The sequence below is a fragment of the Chlorocebus sabaeus genome, chromosome 1 (genome assembly GCF_047675955.1).
Source record: "Chlorocebus sabaeus isolate Y175 chromosome 1, mChlSab1.0.hap1, whole genome shotgun sequence".
In the NCBI taxonomy this organism is placed as follows: Eukaryota; Metazoa; Chordata; class Mammalia; order Primates; family Cercopithecidae; genus Chlorocebus; species Chlorocebus sabaeus.
The window spans coordinates 13,063,365-13,080,471 of NC_132904.1; the positions used below are offsets into that span (position 1 = coordinate 13,063,365).

Genomic DNA, 17,107 nt, shown 5'->3' on the forward strand with positions numbered 1-17,107 from the left:
GGGATGCCACTGAGGTTTTACAGAACTTTTGTGGCAATAGCTAAGTGCAACAGTCCATTTCTTTATGGTGGCTTGGTCATTGCTCACATCAGCAACCCTTGTAGGCCCAGACGAAGCAAGGCATGCTGAAATTTAAGAACAGGAGCAGCAGGATAAAATGGAAATGTCTAGACTATAAGCCCAGCACTAAGCCCTACCCTCTCCTTGCCCATTGCTGTGCTATCCCAGCTGATAACCTATTTATCTTCCTTGGTGATTGGCTGCCATAGGCTGAGTGATTCTTTCCTTGCTTTTGTTTTTTGGAATGCTCGATTCTTTCCTGTTATTTACAAGTTTTTAGAACAATAGGTGCGCCCTTGCAATCTCCAAAGATGATCACAGATTGTTTTTTTCTAACATGATGAGCCATGTGTTTCAATCCATTGTAGATGTTGTTGCTATATTATTGTGATTGCTATTCTTCTTCTTCTTCTTTTTTTTTTTTTTTTGAGACAGTTTCACTCTTGTCACCCATGCTGGAGTGCAATGGCACTATCTCAGCTCACTGCAACCTCCGCCTCCTGGGTTCAAGCAATTCTTCTGCCTCAGCCTCCGAGTAGCTGGGATTACAGGCGTACGCCACCACACCCAGCTAATTTTTGTATTATTAGTAGAGACGAGGTTTCACCACGTTGGCCAGGCTGGTTTCGAACTCCTGACCTCGGGTGATCCACCCCCACTTGGCCTCCCAAGGTGCTGGGATTACAAGCGTGAACCACTGAGCCCGGCCACTGCTATTATTCTTGATGTTCTAATTTGTTCCTTTTTAAGCTATAATTTTGTCATTATGAGAATATTATATACATGGAGTCATACAGTATGCAATACTTTGAGATTGGGGTTTTCAGTTATGTCCTTGAAATCCAAATTGTTGTGTGTATTGAAGGAAACCAGATTATGTCACCCCCAAATATGCCTCTTTGACATAAAAAGTATTTCAAGCTGAAGGCAATTAAGAAGCAGCAAATGCAGGAGAAGTTCCCTCTATCCTCTTCCTTTTCTGCCTAAAGGCAGGGTATAAATTCTCTTTTGCTGGAGAAGACTCGAGACTCTAATTAGCCCAGAAATGGCTCCAGAGGAAACTGTAAGCAAACCTTACTCCATTAGTTTCTTTCCATATATTTAACTTCCCACCGTTTCCTGCCTTTGGAAGCCCAAAACTGCTTTCCTTTGTCCTGCCATTTCTCTACAAATCCATTGTTCTTTGGGGAAGATGCTATGTAAGCAGATTCTAAGTCACTGCTCCGAGTTACTTTTCCTTGAGGTTTTTCGCAGGTGATGTGTGCTGCGTGGGCTAATTAAACTTGTTTCTCTTGTTAACCTGTCTTGTTGTTAAACAGTCACAGCTGAAAACCCATTTTAGCTTGATTTAGAACTGGTTTAGAACTGGTTTTTCAACAGTGAGCACACATCAGGAAGCACGGAACAAAAATGCACCCTGCCCTTTGCCAGGTTAAAAGATATCGAGAGCCAAAGGAAAATTATTATGAATGAAAAGAAAAAAGACATCAATAACAACAAAAAGAAAATGAAGACAGGTAGAGGTAAAGTTTTGCTTCCCCCACAGCATCAATAGCTTGTTCCTTTTTACTGCTGAGAAGTATCCTATTGTATGGATGTAGCACAGTTTGCTTTTCCATTATTTATTCAGTGAAGAACATTTAGGTTGTTTCCAGTTTGTGTTTATTACAAACAAAGCTGCCATTCACATTTCATGTGGAAGTAAGTTTTATTTTCTCTAGGATAAACACCCAGGAGCAAGATTGCCGAGTCACATGGTAAGTGTATACTTTGCTTTATAATAATCAGCCAAGTTGCTTTCCGGAGTAGCAGTGCCAGTTACATCTGAGACCTCCAGTTGCTCTGTTTTCACCAGCACTTGGTATTATCAGCATTTTTAATTTCAGCCATTCTAATAGGTGTGTAATGGTATTTCATTGTACTTAACGGCTAATGACATTGAACATCTTTTCATATGCCTCTTTGCAACCCTATATTCTCTGTTCAAGCCTTTTGTCCATTTTGTGATTAGGTTTTTTTAAATACTGTTGAGTTTAGAGAGTTCTTTATATATTGTGGAAACATATCCTTTGTCAGATATATGATTTGCAAATATTTTCTCCCAGCCTGTGACTTTTTATCTTAGCAAGCTCTTTCACAGAGCAACTGTTTTTAATTCTAAGTCCAATTTATTGATTTTTTTTCCTTTTGTGAGTTGTATTTTTGGTGTCTAGTTGAAACTCTAGGTCACGAAGATTTTCCTCCACCCCCATACCTGGGAATACTGAACACACTCCACATTGCTCCCCCTCCTCTGTGGGGGAGAACTGTCAGAGTTAGAGCTGGGGACTGGGCAAAAGTTGGACCTACAAGAATTCCATGGCTGAGGCACTGATTTAGAACTGGTTTTTCAACAGTGAGCATACATCAGGAACTATAGAACCAAAATGCACCCTGCACTTTGCCAAGGATAAAAGATACTGAGGGCCAAAGGAAAATTATTTATGAATGAAAAAAAAAGACATCAATAACAAGCAAAAAAGAAGCTTAGGAGTGAAGAGGAGAGGAAATGCTTGTTCATTTCAATCTGGTAACAAGGCTAGGGTCATGGTCATGGAAGTTTCAGGGAGAAAGAAAGATACTGCTGCAGTGTATCCCCTTGTCATTGAGACAGGCATCCCATGTCATCTATCTCTGTGCAAATCAGCTATTTCTTGGTATGAGGGTTCAGGGGGCACATTGCTGGTATGGATAGCATTGACAGAACTGGTGGTAGTTTTGGCAGGGCCAGTGGTAGTGTTAACAGGGCCAGTTGTCACGTTGACAGGGCCGATGGTAGCATTGACAGGACCAGCAGTAGCATTGACAGGACCAGCATTAACATTGACAGGGCTGGTGGTGGTGTTGACAGGGCTGATGGTGGTATTGGCTTGGTTGAAACTGAATACGGTTGGAATCGCTGTCACATTCTGAAAGACAAAGGACATGTGGTCATTATCTTCCTCTGTAGTAAACAACAAAAATGGCCACAGATTTTTCTCCCTCCTGTTTCCATACCCTTAGGTAGACCCTCTCTCCCTAATGCTGGGCTTGGTCATGTGACTTTCTTTGGCCAAGGGGACAACAATAAATGTGACCTGTAAAGTGTCTGCCCATTGGAGCTTGCTTTCTCTTGTTGCTCTTTGGAGCACTGAACATAAAGAGTGGCCTGCCTTCTGGATAATGCAAGACAAGTAGCCCAGTTGTCCCTATTGATTGCCAGCTTGCAAACAGCCAGACATCCATGTGGGACTGCCCAATATCATCCAGCCACCAGGCAACTCACCAACTGACTGCAGACTCATGGCAAGCCCAGCAGAGGTCAGAAGAACTGCCTAGCAAACCCAGGGAATCAGGAGCTAAATAAGTGGTTGTTGAGTAAGCTATTAAGTTTTGGGGTTGTTTGATATGGGACAAAAGCTAATTGACATAGAAATTGGTAGCTAGAAGTAAGATAACAATAATTCAACACATGCATGGGGTTTGGGACTAGGTAGCAGGTGGGGCTGGAGAAGCTGTGAGTAGCAAAGTCTGGAAAAGTGGTGATCTCACTGCTGGAGGAGTCTGGAAAAGGGGAGGGGAAAGTGCCACAGCAGACTGGAGAAATGTTTTCCCATGTTATGTAGTGGTGGAGTGCTGTTATACTTTAGAAGACAAAAATATGTATCTAATAACTTTTGGATTTGGCTAAGGAGATCATCAGGCAGAATATTGAAAATGTCATTTGGGTGCTTCTGGCTGCATATGATAAAATACTGTGAGAAAGTGAGAGGATAAAGAAGGAATTATGTAGTTTGCAAGTGGTATTTAGAGGCAAAGTAGAGAGCCCAGGACTTGATGAGTTAGAAAACAAGATTATCTCTAATTTCCAAGGTCCTCAATGGATAAATAACATTCAAAGTAAAACTAGGCCTAAGAACAAAGATCAAACAAGGATGTGTCTACACAGCCCTTTGTTAAGACCTTTGAAAGGCTTAATCAGTGCTTATTACACCCTTTCAGCTAGACAGAAATGCTTCTAAGAATCTTAAGGTATTGGTCTCACAGAAGCCTAATCCCAAAACAGACATTGGTAGATTTAGAGTGAGAAGTGTATCTAGAACACAGTCTCAGGTGTGGCTCTTGTCAGATGGTGAAAGCCATAATCTGATATATAAAACACCTTTGGAGTTTTTAAGGGAATTGTATTAGTAACAGGATTACCAACTTGGACCAAATCTGACTGAAATTGCTCAAACTGCAAAAAGACCTTTGGGGATCACTCTTTTTTTTTTTTTTTTTTTTTTTGAGACGGAGTCTGGCTCTGTCACCCAGGCTGGAGTGCAGTGGCCGGATCTCTGCTCACCGCAAGCTCCGCCTCCAGGGTTTACGCCATTCTCCTGCCTCAGCCTCCGGAGTAGCTGGGACTACAGGCGCCCGCCACCTCGCCCGGCTAGTTTTTTGTACTTTTTAGTAGAGACGGGGTTTCACCGTGTTAGCCAGGATGGTCTCAATCTCCTGACCTCGTGATCCGCCCATCTCGGCCTCCCAAAGTGCTGGGATTACAGGCTTGAGCCACCGCGCCCGGCCAAGGGGATCACTCTTAATACGGGAAGCAGATTGAGAAAGCAAGATGGAAAATATAGGCCTTTTCTTATGAAAAAAGAAAACATGTTTCTGAGGGTGGAGTCAAGAGTCCAGAGGGTGGAGTCAAGGTCTTGGAGAACAATGGATTAGAAAGCTCTTCTCAGGAAGCAATAGAGAACAATGGAATGGGCAGAATCTTCCAGAGAGTCAAACTGACTCCTAATCAAGAAACATTCTCTGCCCCCAGGGCAAGACAATATGTGTCCCTTAGGATTTCAGAGTTATTATGGAGCAGTGACAATCTTGTGCTTCTGTTCTTTCCCTTATTGAGTGGGGAAATAACATAATTCTATGTATCCTATTTTTCTGTCACTTAAGTATGTTGCATATATGGGGACAGAACTTGCTTTTAGTTCATAGGTTTCTGAGTCAAGAAGAGTAATACACCCAAATCCTCCATCACGTCTAGATCTGATTTGGATCCTAGACTTCAAGCCTGATGCCATGATTAGATGGGACATTTGGGCATCCAAAGTATGGGCTGAGCATACTTTGTATCTTGGACAGCTGTGAGTAATTTGTGGCCAGAGGAAAGAGTATTGTAGACTGCAATACTGGTTATGAATCCTTATATATATCAACCTTTGCTGGGTGACTTTGTAGCTCCTCTTATCAAGAGGTGGAGCTGTTGCTCCACTTGTGGAATCTGGGTTCAGCCGTGTGACTGACTGTGGCCAGTGGGACATTAGCAAATGTGATGCAAGCAGTGACTTAAAGTGCTTGCCTGTAGGGGCTTGCTGTGTTTTGCTACTCTTGGAATCCTATTTTTCTGTCACTTAAGTATGTTGCATATATGGGGACAGAACTTGCTTTTAGTTCATAGGTTTCTGAGTCCCCACAAAGAAGCTCAGGTGATCACACTGGAGGATGAGATAACATGTGGAGCAGAGGTGAACTATTTCACGAAGGTCCCTGGAAACCAACCATCCCCAAGCTAAGATACAAGGGTGAGTTCATCTGAGGCCAACAGAAGAGCTACCTGCTGATCATAGCCCAAGCTGATGATGCACAGAATAAATAGAGCTAAATAACCAGAAGTCACTAAGTTCTGGGGTAGGTTGCTATGCAGCAAAACTTATCCTCTCTCAGGCCTCATTTCTCCAGATCTCTGGTTATCTCTTGCTACAGCCCATGCCCAACCCCAGAGCATGCTCTGATTGCTGGAACAGAGTCCAATGCTTACCTCAAATTGTTTGCAGCAGGTAGCCTGGCATCCAAAATGTGAGACCACACAAGTGAGGATGAACTCCAGGAGGGCAAAGGGGAGAAGACCACCAGAAACTGCCTTTGAATACGTCTAAAGGCAAGGAGTAATGGAAGACTTTTAGTCCTTCGGGTTGATGGTCTAGGTGACAGTCCACATCTGGAATGCCACACACCTCACCTGGAAGGCCTGAGACCCTCTCTACATGTGGCCCTTTGGAGCAGATGCTTGGGTCACCCATTTTATATGCCCTTGCCTTACCCTCTTAGTCACTGGCCTGACTTCCAACTGCCAGCATCTACATTCCTTTGCCTCAGGGCTCCCTCTGGCCTCTGGAGCCTACTTTGCTGTTTGCACAGGCTCAAAGTTCCAGGAAATGAGTGTCTCTTGAGAACAGCCCTCTCTCCATGACTGTCAGGGTTTGGTGTATAAATACTCCAGCTCCTTTACCCCTTAGGTTGGTGTTTGCTTCCTCTCCCAGGTAAAATACTTATATCAATGTCTGCTTCTGGGAGGAACCCAAACTGAGACATTTCAACAAGTGCACTGGCTAGGAAAGGCACTTGTGTGTGAGGGTCTGGACTCCTTGCCTGGGAAGGGGATAGACACCAGCTAGGTCAGGGTCATTAGCTCTGCCTGGCTCCTGGCTTTCTCAGCCATCTTCCAGTATCCCTGCCTCATATTGCCCTTGACAGGTTGGGATGGGTCCTCAGAGCTTCAAGGGATTCTGGCAAGACAGAAGCTAAGGCAGGATTGAAGGGGCCCTACAGAGCTCAGTGTGCTCTGGGCCTGGTCCCTGCCCATAGTAGGGTGAGAGGGGGTCACGGAGTTCCTCTCATCTCTACACATTCTTTCTCTGGAGCAGAGGGTGGGGAGCCCAGGGCTTGGAATGCCTGTTGGAATCCAGTGCCTTTGTGCTACACTGAACTAGTATGCTCCTTGATGACAGAGGTCCTGATTGCCAAATGACCACCTTTAGGATTTATAACTGTTGTGCTCTTGGTTCCACATGACCACAATCCACTCCCTTGTTGGGACATCCTGTTGCATCGTGTTGGACTCAAGAGGCCAGCACCTTGCTGCCACATCCCCAAGATACCAAGTTACACCCTGTGCATCAGGCTTCTTCCTGGGGCCTTCAGGGAGCGCTCCCCTTAGGGACTGCCCTCACTCCTGTAGACACGTCTGGTTTAAGACCCTGTGTCCTGCCAGCCTTCCCTTGCCCACTTGGTTAGTCCCAAGAGAGCATCAGATTGCAGCCAACTGTGGAGCTAGCTACTCTCGATCTTGTTCTTCAGGCCTCCTTAAGTACTGTGTCAGTGTTACTGATGTCCTTCCCATATTTCCATGCCTGCTTCCTGACTTTCATTTGCATGGCTTTACCTGAGGGCTTTCTTTGGCCACAAAACTCCTCTGCCCATGAGCATGGCAGACTGGAAGCACTAGGGAATTGATGCCCCTCAGGGGCAGTTTTTGATCAATGATTGAGGGGAGTTGGTGGATAAATACCCCAGCTCCCTCACTCCAGGACAGGGTGTAGCTAAGGAGCGTATCATTCCCTGGCTACCAGGGCCCCGGCAGGCTCATCTCCAGGAGTCCTTGCCGGATAATACGTTTGTTTATAGTGTGACTTTCTCCCCTTGTTTGTCTTACTTCTTCCCTCCTCTAGAGAGATTTCCTAGAATAACCTCTGAAATACATGACTTGCACCTGAATCCTTGTCTTTGCATCTGCATCTGGAGGCCCCCCCCACCAAAAGACCAGAACTAGCATCAGCACCTCCTGCTTGTGTGAAAGGCTATCCCTTGAGAGACCCCTAGGGGCAGATGATCTTGTGAGTCTGGGTGTGGCAGCCGCGTAGGGCACTTACCTGGTCACCTGCTACCTCCAAGCAGAGAATAGGATAGGTATGAGGAGGGGTCAACTGGCTACACCTCCCTGAGTCTCAGCGTCCTCACTGTGAAATGGGGTTCATCACAGCCACCTCAGAGGGCACAGGGTTCTGGTGATGGTTAAATAGCTTATGGATGTAGTGGTTGTCATACTAGGATGGAATTCTAGGGCAATTCCATTCTGCTCTGGAAGCAACCTCAGAAGCCCTTTTGGTCCTTTGGCAGCACGGGGCCCTGGCAGTCAAATACTCACCGTCACATAGTAAAGGATCAGATCTGTAATGATAACGAAGATCCCGGCAAAGGCGAGTAATGAACTGATGATGTTGAAGCTGATGCTGCTGTTCACCTGCAGGAGAGGAGGGAGAGGAGACAGGGAGCCGGGTGTGAAGAGTCTGAAACCTGGCTTGTGGGGACTCTTGGGAAGTTGGAGAAGACAGAAGGCAGGGCAGAAAAGAAATGGCCAGGCAGGGTGGAGAAGCATTCTCTACCCTGAGAAATCATTGCTTTTTTTTTTCTTAAACTTTTATTTTAAGTTCATGGGTCCAATCCAGATTTGTTTCATGGGTAAACTTGTGTCATGTTGGTTTGTCGTAGAGATTATTTCATCACTCAAGTATTAAGCCTAGTACCTGTTAGTTGTTTTTACCTGATCCTCTCTTTCCTCCAAATCTCCACCCAAAATCATTCCTTAATCAATGTGCAGTGTCCTTCTATGGCAGGGATTGGATTTGTTTGGGAAAACTTCTTGCTGAGCAGCAGAGGGTAGGCAATGAGATTCAGAAAGAGATAAGGCAAAGATGCAGAACTGCTCTGCAGAAGAAATGGGCAGAGATCCCAAGCTTGAATTGAGGGAAGGGAGATGGGGAGACTTGCTCCCGGTGGTGGAAGGCTGGGGACCAGCATGCTGGCAGGATTGGCTGGGGAAAGTTTTCGGAACTGGAAAGTCTCATATTCAACTCTGAGGGGTCTGCTGCTCAGTGCTGAGGAGCTGAAATCCTCTAATGCTTCATTATCCATTCCCTACTCAAGCTGCTTCCCTTTAAGAGGGTTATGGGGATGAAGACCGAGAAAAATGAAAGAGAAAGGGACCGTGTTCTACATTTGGGCTGAGGCCAGGACAGCTGTAAGATGTATAAAGTAGAAATGGAAGTTGAGATTTCAATAGAAAGTCAGATGTCAGCGCAAGAGAGGGCTAGGAGATCCCCAGGAGTCAGCAGACACCTTGGGGAGGGCATTTGACTTCCCAGGGGATATGGAACTTCCCAGTTCTGTTGGGATACGAAGGGGTGGTGTGAGCTTGGCTGATGCTGGGGTGTCTGGAGGACTCTACTCTTCCTAAAGTGGGTGAAGCAAGGCAGACCGTGGGGCCACAGGAGTTTGCCTTGTAGACTGGAGATTGGTAATTGGGAAACCCTCCGTTAGACACCCAGCCCCTAGCTGACCCACTGCTTTCCCATCAAAAGGCAGAAGAAAGATAACAAGCCATGGAGAGAAAGTAGAGAGGGGAAGGAGGACCTGAGAAGGAAGGAGATGAGAGAAGGGCCACTGTGGAGCTCTAAATTTATCCCTAAGCTTCTTAGAGACCGCAACAAAAATCATCAAAACGTGACCAGATACTCTGCTGGATGCTGAGACAGAGAATAAATGCTCCAAAGGTACAAGGGAATTCTGGGCCCTGTGCTCTTGGTTGGGATTTTAAATTGTTCAAGGCAGGCATTGCTCTCACTTCTCTAGGTCCACACAAAGAGGATGGTGGAAAATATCTTAAAGAGATGGCCGAAATGCACACCCATTTTTGTTTGGCTCAGGCCTGGCTTTCTGCTTAATTCGAAGCACCCATAAGGCACTGCATATAAATACTCATGAGTTTCCCGAAGAGCTAAGTTTTTGAATAGTAAAATGCAATAGTTAAAAAGGAACAGTTTCAGAATCAGAGAACTCTGGGGTCAAATCCTAGCTCGGCCATGTACTCACTGTGTGGTCTTAGACAAGCCACCTGACCTCTCTGCTGCTCAGTTTTCTCCTCTGAAAAATGGGGATAATACAGCTTCATAGAGTGGTGGGGATTGACTGGAATAAGGTTTGGAAACGCACTGTACCCAGGGCCAGGGCCAGGGCCAGGCCACACCACTACTGTGAGTCCCCTTTTTCCATGGTAGAGAGTCAAATTCCAACACTCAGGAATCATCAAAGACAGCACTGTGACTCACCACACAAGGACTGGGGTCCTTTGCAGCCCATACTGAGAAGGATCCAGATATAATATACTATGCAGACAAAAAAGAAAAAAAAGAATGACCAATTGTGCAACATGTTAAAAAAGACAGCTGTCCACCCAGAGACACATTTCTCAATCTTTTGTTCTATGCACCTTGTTTCACAAAATGTGTAAATCTGTTTATTTCCTCCCAACGTTTTTACTATCCCAATGGTGAGGCACCGAATATACTAAATACCATGATACTCAAACTCCTGTGGGTCTAGGCTAACATCTTCCTTCCCCCTAAAAACCTGAATTTTGTCCCAGGATGCTGTAAGTCTCATTATTATTACTTTTTGACTGATTCTCCTTGAGTCCACTGTCTGGACATATCATCGCCCAAATGCATTTATTACTCATTTGGCCTCACGCTGCCCTATACTCAACTGTGAGCTTGGAAAATCAGGGGCTGACTAGTGTGGTGGGTGGGGCCTTGGGGCTGGGAGATAGGAGACCTGGGCTGTGGCCTCATCTGCTGTGGTTCTGGACCCAGCTGGAGGGTCCTCTTTAGCCCTTGATGCTGCTAGGCAGGTGATGGAAACATGAACATCAGAAGCAGTAAGAGCTCTGTTCAGTTATGAGAGCCCGGAACTGAGGGGGCCTGGGCTCAGGACGTTGCTCCAGCACTCTCTGGCTATGAGGATGTGGTGGTGTCATCCTCATAGCCAGAAAGTGCAAGAGGAAGATCTTGAGCTTCAGTCTCCTCGTCTGGCAAATGGGCATAGATCATGATTCCGGCCCTCTCTGTCCACAAGTGGACCATGCAGTTCAAGTGAGAGAACAAGGGTGGGATTGTTGATGGGGGAGAATAGGGGCACTCAGGGGTTTTGCCAGCTCTCTTGAAGCTGCCCCTCAAAGGAACTCACTTCCTCCCAAACAAAATGCCCAGTGGGGGAAAAGAGACAGCTGCACGCAGATACAGAATTATTTCATGTATATGCGTTTGTAAACACGCAAAGCCAAGTCACTCGTTGCTTAGGCATATAGGTAAATATGATCAGACCATAAAGAAAAGCAAGGGAGGCCGGGCGCAGTGGCTCACGCCTGTAATCCCAGCACTTTGGGAGGCCAAGGTGGGCGGATCTTGAGACCAGGACTTCGAGACCAGCCTGGCTAACATGGTGAAACCCCATCTCTACTAAAAATACAAAAATTAGCTGGGTGTGGTGGTGCATGCCTGTAATCCCAGTTAGGAGGCTGAGGCAGGACAATCGCTTGAACCTAGGAGGCAGAGGTTGCAGTGAGCCAAGATTGTGCCACTGCATCTCAGCCTGGGCGACAGAGTGACTCCGTCTCAAAAAAAAAAAAAAAAAAAAAAAGAAAAGCAAGGGAATTAAAACATTAAATTGAAAATAGTGTTACCTCTGGGGGCATAGAGAGGATACTCATAGGGATTTAAAAATTTAAAAACTGTGAGTGATGCTTTGTTTTTTAAGTTAGGTGGTGGACACACAGGTGTTCATTTTTTAAAACTTTATTATTTTTAATTGTGGTAAAATACACACAAATTAAAACTTACCATTCAACCCCCTTCAAGTGTTCAGTTTACTAACACCAAGGAAATTCACATTGTTAGGCTGGGTGGGATGGCTCATGCCTGTAATCCCAGCACTTTAGGAAGCCAAGGTGGGCAGATCACCTGAGGTCAAGAGTTGAAGACCAGGCTGGGCAACATGGCGAAACCCCGTCTCTACCAAAAATATAAAAAATTTGGCCGGCCTGGTGGCGCACGGCTGCAATCCCAGCTACTAGGGAGGCTGAGACAGGAGAATTGCTTGAACCCGGGAGGTGGAGGTTGCAGTGAGCTGAGATGGCACCACTGCACTCCAGCCTGGGCAATAGAGTGAGACTCTGTCTCAAACAAAAAAAAAAAAAGAAAAAAAAGAAAAGAAAATTCATATTGTTGTGCAACCAGCCACCCCAAGAACTCCTTTTATCATCCCAAATTGAAACTCTGTCCCTATAAAACACTAACTCCCCATTACCCCCTTACCCAGCCCCTGGCAACCACTATGCTGCTTTCTATCTTTATGAATTTGACTACCCTAGGGACCTCATCTAAGTGGAAGCGTACATGTGGGTGTTCAGTTTATTAATATTTAAGCTCTGCAAGATGAAATACACTCAATGGCCTGTTGGTAAATGATTAACATCTGCCTTATAAGGTGGCAGCAGTGCAGGAAAGGGCCCTGATTTGGAGCACGTGTTGATTTCCATGTCGTATATACACCCAACATGGCTAACTTCCTGCTACCAAATGGTTTGACAATCATTTTACATAATTCCTGGAAGTTTTACAATTGGCTCCCATAACTGATATGGTGGGTAGATGCTGTCTATGGCACACAACTTTACGTACTCTGAGTTACATACGAGATATTTCTTTTTTTTTTCTTTGAGACAGGCTCTCACTCTGTCACCCAGGCTGGAGTGCAGTGGTGTGATCATGGCTCACTGCAGCCTCCACCTGCCTGGGCTCAGGTAGTCCTCCCACCTCAGCATCCCAAGTAGCTGGGACTAGAAGTGCACACTACCACACCCAGCTAATTTTTTGTGTTTTTGTAGAGATGGGGAGTCTTGCCATGTTGCCTAGGCTGGTCTCAAACTCCTGACCCCAAGTAATTCACCTATCTCGGCCTCCCAGAGTGCTGGGATTACCTACGTGAGCCACCCTGCCTGGCCATATCAGATAAATATTTCATAAAAGAGAACCTAGAGAGGGTGGAAGTGGTGAAGCACATAATAATGAGTCTTTGTGGCCAATAGTTCCCTAGAGGCTGGGTGGGGGGTATGGGAGATGGGGAGGGTGGTGGTGGGAGGGAGTGTTGCTGGGGCAGGGAGATGGAGGGGTGGTTGGATCTTCAACGCTTTGCCGTATCTGCAGGTTGGAGGCTGGCTCTAGTCTATGGAGTCATATTACTGGGAATGGGATTCCATGCTCCTTCTTCCTCCACTTCCTTCTTGTCCCAGTCTGGTGACCCAGGAAGGAGACCATATGGTCTTGTACTCACGGATAATCCTCCCCAGACCGGGTAGCCTGACACCCAGGTCACAGAAACATAGTGATACAGCACAGGGTTAATTGCAGAGAAAACGTGCGTCAGGCCGATGAGGATCTGGATGGCCTGCAGGGAGAACAAGTCACTGTGAGAGAGCAGGACTGGGGCCTGTGGGCTGCGGAGCTGTGCTTTGCATCCTGGCTGTGCCCCAGAATCATCCCAGGTGCAACTGGTGTTGGGACTCATCCCAGACCAACTGGATACAAATCTCTGAGGGTGGGGTCCATGCCTGGGTGTTTTTAAAAAACTTCACAGGTGATGCAAATTTGCACTCAGGCTGAGAACCACAGACATAAAGGAAAGGTAAGACACCTATAACAGCAGGAAATGTCTTTCCTTTAGACTGAGCCCACAAGTGTGCAGAGACACGGGCCGAGCCCGGGTCGTGGCTGAAAACCACTTGGACTCCTGTCCTGGCTGCAGCACTGGCCGGCTGTGTGGTCTCCAGCAAATATCCTCTCTGCCTCAGGGTTTCCTTATTTGCAGGGAAACCGAAAATGTCAAATCCTAGAAAATGTAGCATTCCTATGTGTGATGTGAGCATCGTTCTCCAGCAGTTGTTGGCCAAAATTCATGTGATGAATCCGATTTTTCCAAAATAGATGATTCTGACGATTCAGACCATTTGGTGTCAGTTCTGTTTAGAAATAACTCAAAGAAAGGTCTTTATATTTTATTTTCACTCTGAAAATCAGCCAGATTTGCTTCAGCCTCCAGAGCATGTTTATGAGAGGCTACGTATTTGCAAGATGGGGGTAGTAACAGTATCCAGCTTGTAAGGCTGTGGTGGAGATTAAAAGTGTCTATGAAACTTGCAGCCCAGTTCCTAGCATGCAGTAGGCGTTTCTTTCTTTCTTTCTTTTTCTTTTTTTTTTTTTTTTGAGTCAGTCTCGCCCTGTCACCCAGGCTGGAGTGCAATGGCGTGATCTCGGCTCACTGCAAGCTCTGCCTGCCGGGTTCATGTGAATCTCCTGCCTCAGCTTCCCAAGTAACTGGGACTGCATGTGCCTGCCACCCTGCCCAGCTAATTTTTAAAATATTTTTAGTAGAGATGGGTTTCACCATGTTAGCCAGGATGGTCTCGATCTCCTGACCTGGTGATCCGCCGGCCTCGGCCTCCTAAAGTGCTGGGATTACAGGCATGAGCCACTGCGCCCGCCCTGAATGCAGTAGGTGTTTCAATGCCCTCTGCTGACACCATTCATCTTCCCAGTACCGATATTCTCTTTGTGGCCTTCTCTATGACATCCCCACAGTTTCCCTTGGCAACGTACACACCAGGGGAGCCTCTGTTTTCTGCAAGTCCTGTGTTTTTCCCCCTTCCTCCTTGCTTTTCCTCCACTGTTGCCACTGTCTGAAATCTGCTTGCTTTACTCTCCTCCTATTGAAATCCTACCCTTACCTTAAGGGAATCAGAGAGATTCTTTTTCTGACTCCTGATCCAGGATGAATCCTCTCACATTTGGGGCTCCTACAGGGTTTACCACTGGCTTCTCTGGGCCTCAGTTTCCTCAGGGATCAAATAACCAGCGTAGGGCAGCCGCTCTCTGCCCTCCTGGTCCATGAGTCTATGAATTGGTGACAGATCTGGGTTTCATACGAACATCCCTTCCTAAGACGACACGCTTGACTCTGTCTGTAGGCCCACTTTATCAGTATGTTAATGAACCCCTTTCCTGTTTAGAAAAAAAAAAATAGTGCCGCTTGCTGTCAGCACTCATTTAATTTTACACACACACTCTTGAGGTTGAAGCAAATCTGGCTGATTTTCAGTGTGAAAATAAATGATAAAAACGGTTCTTCGAGTGATTTCTAAACAGAACTAACATCAGAATTGTCTACTTCGGAAACACTGGATTCATCAAATGAATCTTCAGCCAAAAACTGTTCGAGAACAATGTTAACACCATGCGTAGAAATGCTACGTTTTCTAGGACTTGACATTTTTAGCAATTGAGAATTACTGTATTTTGTAAATGGGAATACTACTACTAAAACCAGAATGCTATAAATAGAATGACGTCTCTTGTTTCCAAGGTCGATATGCTAGAGCAATGCGAAAGTTATAATAAAAGGGAGATACTGCATGGCAAAGTTATCTCAGGGTAAATACTGCAGCCGCAAGTGCTGCTGGAGAATATTCTTGGGACAAATGGGAAAAGGGCTAAGAGGCAGGCATGGTTTCCTTCCCAAATCAAAATTATAATTGATTCAAGATAGCCCACATTTTTGGCTTTTTGGCTTTTCATTTTGTTTGGCCAAGTTCCCCAGACTTTTGCTCTGACTTAATTCTGTTTTGACAAATTTTCAAATCCTTTCAAAATATCTTAGAATAATTGGGAGTCAAAGTTAACAAGCCTTTACCCAGTGTTAATTAATAATAAGGATAGTCATTGTAATACAAGATTATAATTACTACACAATATCATAGACCAGCTTTACCTTTTGGAGGATTTCCACACACATTTATAATCTCACTCGATGCTCGTGGCCAGGATTTCTATTCCTGATCGCTGTTTTATAGAATTTAGTTCCGGATTTGATTTTGATTTGTTTGGGAGGCAAACAATGCCCTGTTCCTGGTACAATCTACTTGTCTACTCCTGAAGGATCCTGGATTAAATGAGGAGGAATGGGTCCCCTTCCTGAACCTGTCTTTGTCTTCCTGCCTCCAGGAGGCAGTTTGTAACTTCTCAAAGAAGCCAGACAATTTGCACTTTGGGCACTGCCAATAACTTATGCATATCTCACGGCAATTGCCAGAAGGAATTGTAATTACGACAGCCGCCATGAACAAAGACCCTCCTTGGTCTTCGTGGATCATGTCTTGGTTATCTCGGAGTCTCCAGCTCCTTGCAGGGTGCCTGCCGTGTTGAATGGATGAGTGCATAGAGTATGGGCATCTGTGACATGCCAGTCTCCATACTAGGAGTTGGTCGGGCATCCAGTGGGATCTGGCTTCTGCCTCAAAAACAGAATTGAACTGAGTTTTGCAAGGTGCTAAGTGAAACTGGAGGAGGCAGGAAAGAGGCAGGGGCCCTCTTGATTGAAGAGGAAATCACAAAACCTCGGAGCTGGAAGGAATTTAAGAAAGCTGAATCTTCTTATTCTAAAGATGAGGAAATGAGGACCCAGAGCGAGGAAGAGATATCTGCAAGGCCACTCAGCAAATCTAGCTGGCCTGAGACCTGGACTGCCTGAGTCCCCGCTCAGTGGTGTTTTCAGTGGAACTGTTGCTAACCCATGCCCCTGATAGATAACTGTGCAAGGGGGGAAAGTTCACTGATTATTCGGCCTCCCCCAAAGACCATGGGTCTCCTTGGGGAGTGGGAGGAAGACAAGGGAGAGGGGCCGGCATCTGGGTGACTGTGCTGGGTCCAGCCTCCAGAAACCACCCCCCACACCCGCTCCATCTCCGCTTTACCCTCTGAACACATTCCCTTCCTCATCCCCGAGCACTAGACGTGGGCTTATGAAGTGACCCAAATTGGAGAGAAGGAGAAATCACACTCACCCCTAATGTTCTGACCTCCTCATTTATGAATTTCTTGGGATTAAATGCAGTAAATGATGCAAATGATGTGTTCCACTGGGATGAGTCTGAGGTGTGTGTCAGCCCAGGGTTAACATTTGGAGGATTCTGAGGGTCTCCAGGCCGTGTCTGGAGATTCGTTGTTCCCTGTGTGTATTGGATCACTCCAGGCACAGTCTGCAAACTGGCTGTTCCCACCGGATACGGTTGGTGATACCCAATGGGTTGACTCTGTGCACCTGCCACTGGGTTCTGGCTCACTACGAGTAGATTCTGTAAGTTTGCTCTTCCTGTATCACACTGGATTACTTTTGGTGAGATTGGGTAAGTGGTCACCCCTGAAGGCTGCAGATGACTTCCAGAGGCCACGGGGTAGCTGGGCTGGATGACGTGAACACTGCCTGGGGCAATAATGCCGGGTACACTGTTGGCTCCAATCGCCTGTTCGGTCAT

At 46.0% G+C, this 17,107-nt stretch overlaps 1 protein-coding gene across 1 annotated transcript; it reads right to left on the minus strand.

The window, feature by feature from the left end:
• Positions 1-2,660: 2,660 nt before the first annotated feature.
• On the minus strand, positions 2,661-17,107 carry MS4A18 (membrane spanning 4-domains A18). Its single transcript, XM_007996770.3, has 6 exons — positions 16,637-17,107; positions 13,075-13,188; positions 10,014-10,070; positions 8,054-8,149; positions 5,888-6,001; positions 2,661-3,008 (listed from the first exon to the last, which is right to left on the minus strand). The coding sequence occupies exons 1-6, from the start codon at positions 17,105-17,107 to the stop codon at positions 2,724-2,726; spliced, it is 1,137 nt and encodes a 378-aa protein (XP_007994961.3). The 3' UTR covers positions 2,661-2,723.